This window comes from Sander lucioperca, chromosome 10, assembly GCF_008315115.2.
Source record: "Sander lucioperca isolate FBNREF2018 chromosome 10, SLUC_FBN_1.2, whole genome shotgun sequence".
Classification (NCBI taxonomy): domain Eukaryota; kingdom Metazoa; phylum Chordata; class Actinopteri; order Perciformes; family Percidae; genus Sander; species Sander lucioperca.
In genome coordinates this window covers 39,603,342-39,609,330 of record NC_050182.1, presented here as the reverse complement: position 1 = coordinate 39,609,330, position 5,989 = coordinate 39,603,342, and the positions used below count along the sequence as shown (strand labels likewise).

At 44.3% G+C, this 5,989-nt stretch overlaps 1 protein-coding gene across 1 annotated transcript; it reads left to right on the top strand.

Moving 5' to 3' along the window:
• The first annotated feature begins 1,349 nt into the window (after window positions 1-1,349).
• On the top strand, window positions 1,350-3,630 carry fzd1 (frizzled class receptor 1). The gene has a single exon (XM_031322836.2). The coding sequence runs from the start codon at window positions 1,693-1,695 to the stop codon at window positions 3,352-3,354; it is 1,662 nt and encodes a 553-aa protein (XP_031178696.2). The 5' UTR covers window positions 1,350-1,692; the 3' UTR covers window positions 3,355-3,630.
• The last annotated feature ends 2,359 nt before the right edge of the window (window positions 3,631-5,989 follow it).

Below are 5,989 nucleotides of genomic sequence, written 5' to 3'. Positions count from 1 at the left end.
AGCCACTCCCCAAAAGAGGTAACCCTTCAGGGGGCTGAGAACATGTGTACATCCTCCTTACCTGTAAATATGTTCCCCAGTGATTTCAGAAACCCCTATAGTGGACCGTACCATCTTCTCTTTCTCCAAAATGAAGCTGCTGTCAAGTGCGGTCGGAAATGTCCAGATCTATAAACGATCTGACGGAAAACAGTCATTGTGAAATTTAAAGTCTACTTGTGCTATAGTAGAAAATAAAATAAAAAAATAAAGACGCAATTTGTGCAGAAAAGGCACAAAATATTGCATAGATGCCTAATCACCAGAATGCAGGAAATGAAGTGTTTGACGTTCAAAATTTTCTGGCGGAGGACCCCCCCCCCCCATACCCCCTGGTTATATTGTGTCCACCCCCAATGTTGAAACAATTCAGCATTCTTCATGTCAATAAATGTGCAGAGATGAACTTAAATGGACCTCTGCAATCCAGGCAAACATGAGGGAAAACGCCCCCCCGAGAGAGAGAGAAAGAGAGAGAGAGAGAGAGAGAGAGAGAGAGAGAGAGAGAGAGAGAGAGAGAGAGAGAGAGAGAGAGAGAGAGAGAGATCTGTAAAGCTAGTCAAAGTGAAACGGATGTAAACAGGAAGTATTTCAGTGCAGCTGGAGTTTATCTGACGAGATATAACCTATACACCATACCGATAGTGTGATACTGACAAAGCTAATTGACGAGTAGATCTTTACATCTCCTTTCCTTTAAGATCCTTACATCTTTTCAATGTAATTCTCTTTTCTTTTTTCTTTTTGACAGCTATTGATAGTAGGTAGGCTACAATGTATTTTAGTGAAGGCATGTTTAGTGGCAAAAATTTAAATTTGATCACTCATTTAAACACTAATATTGCTAACTAATGTTTTTTTCTAGCCTATATATATTGTATTATTCTAGCCTATATATATTATAGCATATATATATATATATATATATATATATATATATATATATATATATATATATATATATATATTTTTTTTTTTTTTTTTTTTTCTAGCCACACATAAACTGTTGATAACTCTTTTCTTTGCCTGTTTTTAGACAGAACAAAATATTTGTCAAAGAAGTCCTTGTCAAAAAGGCAGCATACAAATGATTAAAACACTAACAACATAAACAGGCGTTCACATGCTACAACAGAGCATTAATTATATTCAATCAACATGCATATAGCCACGAACTATTTGAAACATATTTCAAACTTTTTTAATACAATGCTGCAGATTAGGGACTTTTATTTTGATGGTTATGACCGGAAGCGCTATTGGTATACGGTGCTGTATTTGACTTTTGTGGGAATGAGAGAGTGAGGGAGAGCAGAACAGGTTGGAACAGCAGACTGGCTGTGTCGGGCAGACTGAACACTAGGTCAGACGCTTTCCTGGAGGAGTAACGTTACGCTTTCATCTTTTGCGGATTTTAACTGGAGTCGAGTTTGTCATACAAAATCTGTGGATTTGTTTTGTTCCATGTTTGTATAACCTCGGCTCGGTGTGAAGCCGGGGAAAAGGAAGAGTGAAACCCCGCTGGAAGAAGCTGCTTTTACCTCGCTAAGAAACGCCAACAAAGAGCATTCAAGGAAGTAACGTTAGCCTGGCGAGGGAACGCAAGTAAGTTAGCAACAAATACAAAGTACCGCGGCGGATACATTCTTCATCATGGCTTACAACAGACTTCTTCGCGCCGTTTTGACTTTATTGTTTTTTATGCTGTTTCTAAACGTGGGGATCTTTCGAGTCAATGGGCAATACGGCGGCGGTGACCGAGGAATGTCTATACCGGAGCACGGATTTTGCCAGCCCATTTCCATCCCGCTGTGTACGGACATCGCGTACAACGAGACCATCATGCCCAACCTGCTCGGCCACACCAACCAGGAGGACGCCGGGCTGGAGGTGCACCAGTTCTACCCGCTGGTTAAAGTCCAGTGCTCTCCGGATTTAAAGTTCTTCCTCTGCTCCATGTATGCGCCCGTGTGCACGGTGCTCGAGCAGGCGCTGCCTCCGTGCCGCTCTCTGTGCGAGCGCGCGCGCCAGGGCTGCGAGGCGCTCATGAACAAGTTCGGCTTCCAGTGGCCCGACAGCCTCGCGTGCGAGACCTTCCCGGTACACGGCGCGGGAGAGCTTTGTGTCGGGCAAAACATGACGGACCGCCCCGAGCCGGACGGCCCCGCGCTGTACCCCACCGAGCGCCCGCCTCCTGGCCCCGCGAACGGTCAGTTCAGCTGCCCGGCCTCGCTCAGGGTGCCTCCCTACCTGAACTACCGCTTCCTCGGGCAGGAGAACTGCGGCGCTCCCTGCGAGCCAAAGAGATCTCACGGGATGATGTACTTCAACGAGGAGGAGCTGAAATTCGCCCGGATATGGATCGGCATCTGGTCAGTGCTGTGCTGTGCTTCCACCCTGTTCACAGTGCTGACCTATCTGGTGGACATGAAGCGCTTCAGCTACCCGGAGCGGCCCATTGTCTTCCTCTCTGGTTGCTACACCATGGTGTCCATCGCCTACATCGCTGGCTTTCTGCTGGAGGACAAGGTGGTTTGCAATGACAGGTTCGACAATGACATAAGGACTGTGGTGCAGGGCACGAAAAAGGAGGGCTGCACCATCCTCTTCATGATGCTCTACTTCTTCAGCATGGCCAGCTCACTGTGGTGGGTCATCCTGGCTCTCACCTGGTTCCTGGCAGCGGGGATGAAATGGGGCCACGAGGCCATCGAGGCTAACTCTCAGTACTTCCACTTGGCCGCCTGGGCTGTGCCCGCCATCAAGACCATCACCATCCTAGCCGTTGGCCAGGTGGACGGAGACGTGTTGAGCGGGGTCTGCTTCGTTGGCATCAACAGCGTGGACGCCCTGCGGGGCTTCGTCCTGGCGCCGCTGTTCGTCTACCTGTTCATCGGAACCTCCTTCCTCTTGGCAGGCTTCGTGTCCCTATTTCGCATCCGGACCATCATGAAGCACGACGGCACCAAGACGGAGAAGCTGGAGAAACTGATGGTGCGGATCGGGATCTTCAGCGTGCTGTACACGGTGCCGGCCACCATCGTCATCGCCTGCTACTTCTACGAGCAGGCGTTCCGAGAGCAGTGGGAGAGGACGTGGGTCAGCCAGACGTGCAAGACGTACGCCGTGCCCTGTCCCGTCCAGAACCACCCCAACATGAGTCCCGACTTCACCGTCTTCATGATCAAGTACCTGATGACGCTGATTGTGGGCATCACGTCCGGCTTCTGGATCTGGTCTGGGAAGACGCTGAACTCATGGAGGAGGTTTTACACGAGACTGGCCCACAGTAAACAAGGGGAGACCACGGTGTGATGGGGTCTCGCCCCATCGCTCGGCCCTCACCTCACACAGACTGCTTACTGACAAACTGAATGATAAACTACGGAAGAGGATTAGGGCCACATGTGAGAAAATGCAATTCTGACCTTTTATTTAGAATTCTTTTTTTGTTTTGTTTTTTTTTTAAGTAAAAAAAAATAATTCTGTCAGAATTCTGACTTTTTTTGTTTGTTTTCAAAGTTAAAAAAAAGAGTCAGAATTCTGACTTTAATCTCAGAAAAGTCAGAATTCTGAGATTGAAGTCAAAATTCAGACCTTTTTTACTGAAAAAAACCAAGTCAGAATTCTGACTTTTCTTCTCGAGTTTTTTGGTTTGTTTTTTAGATAAAAAAAAAAAAAAAAGTCAGAATTCTGAGAAAAGAATTCTGACTTCTTTCTCAGTATTTTTTTTCTTCAGATTTTCTCAGAAAGAGAATATTTTCTCTCAGAATTCTGACTTTTTGTGTTTGTTTTTGAGTTTAAAAAAAAAAATTCTGAGATTAAACTCAGAACTCAAATACATTTCTTCACATGTGGCCCTTATGCTCTTCCGTAACAATCCACTTCATTATTTTCTTTTGATTTTTTTTCCCTCAGACTTACAGAGGATACTCTGTATTACTTTTTTTAAATGTACATATACATTTGTGAGATTTTTGTAAGTATATATTTGTATTTAAAGATTTAAAAACTTCTTTTTCTTATTTTAAAAAAAAACACACACTTTTTTTCATACTTTGGACACCATGGAGTTGTACTTAATCATCACAAAGAGCCAGCTGAGCGTCATTGATGCCGAGGTCCCATGACCTGACTTGCTGTGGACACCACTGGGAGTACCCCCCCCTCCCTCCCCTCATGACTACTGTGGCTCTATTCTAAGCAGAGTCCATTGAAACCCAAGTGCTTCCTCGTGGCTCCCAGTCGTAAGGGTTGTGCAGGATGTTAAAAAAAGACAAACGTATCCGGTTGACAGAGAGCTGTGACACTGTTCACTGACTTTGAAAAGTAAAGGCGAGGACTGGCCGTCCACCTACCAGGTGTAATGTCAGTCTTTCTAGCTTGAGCACTTGGTGTTGGAAGTTATTATGCACATCATGCAGTGTTGCAGCGGTTGCCTGGGTCTGAAGGGGAAATGTCAGCGGTCCGGGACAAGAACCGGTGCACACAAGGGCGTAACTTTGGCTTCAACATTGGGGGGGGTTGAGATCAACAAAAGCATCTAAAGAATTGTTGAAAAAAACACTTGGAAAAAGCGAACAAAATGTCAAAAGGAGCTAAATGACGGAAATGGCGCCAAAAACTCTAGAGGCGTCAAAAGAAGGTGACAAAAACTTTTTCTGGTTTTTTGTCTAGTGATGGTCAGATGAAGCTTCGTGAACCACCGTCTTTATTTTCTGAGCTCACTAGATGGCGCTCTCTGTTCAACAAAGGGTTGAAAACACACTGAATTGCCATTCCTTTAACCTTTTTCTTTGAACAGAGAGTGCCATCTAGTGAGCTCAGAAAATAAAGACAGTGGTTCGCGTTTCCTGATATTTTTGCAGACAACAGCAAAAATGTCAGAAAAAGCGACGAAAGCATTGAAAACGCGACAAAAACGTTGAAAAAAAAAAAAAGCCCAGTGTTGATTATTTTGGGTTGTAACCCCCCCCATAAATGACGCCTATGGGTGCACAGGTTGTGAATGTGAGCCATTGTGACAGATGCCTGGGGTCTGTAGCACGGCCCTGACAGTCAGATCATTCCTTTCCAGAAATAAAGAACACACTACGATGCCAGGTTAAAGGACCATACCAGTGTTACTACATGTTTTTAGTTCCGGAAAATGTGTAGAAGTGTATTTTACTACAGTACCTTCTCTCAGGCAATACTTTAATTTTATAACTTTTTTTTATAATCTCAATCGGTTTGAGTCAAATTCTCTGACGTCAGCTTGTTGAATGTGAATATGTTCTAGTTTCTTGTCTCCTCTGTGACAGTAAACTGAATAATTGTGAAAAACAAGACATTTGAGGACGTCATTTTGGGCTTTGGGAAACACTAAGGGCATTTTCATATCTTCTTACATTTACCTTTTTTCAAGGTATTTGCTATATGCAATCTCATCCCCAACTCATCCCCGTGTGTTTCGTATCAAAATGTTCAGAACAAACTCAGCTTTCCGTACAGTGACGCCCCGGTTTTTTTTTCCTAGAGCAATGTGCAAAGAGATAATTTGGCCCTAAAGCTGAAATTTTAAAAGTGCTCATATTATGCTCATTTTCAGGTTCATAATTGTATTTAGAGGTTATATCAGAATAGGTTTACGTGGTTTAATTTTCAGAAAACACCATATTTTTGTTGTACTGCACATTGCTGCAGCTCCTCTTTTCACCCTGTGTGTTGAGCTCTCTGTTTTAGCTACAGAGTGAGACATCTCACTTCTGTTCCATCTTTGTTGGGAGTCGCACATGCTCAGTACCTAGGTAAGGACTACTAGCCAGTCAGAAGCAGAGTATGAGGGCGTGCCATGCTAGCAGCTAGGCGAGCATTATAACGTGTGTTCCAAAGTGACCACGTTTGTCTCTGAAGTAAAGGCTGGACTACAATAGAGCTGTTTGGAGCAGTTTGTGAACAGTGTTTTCTG

Coding starts and splice junctions, on each gene's coding strand:
- fzd1 (XM_031322836.2), top strand. CDS start 1,693: ATGGCTTACAACAGACTTCTTCGCGCCGTTTTGACTTTATTGTTTTTT.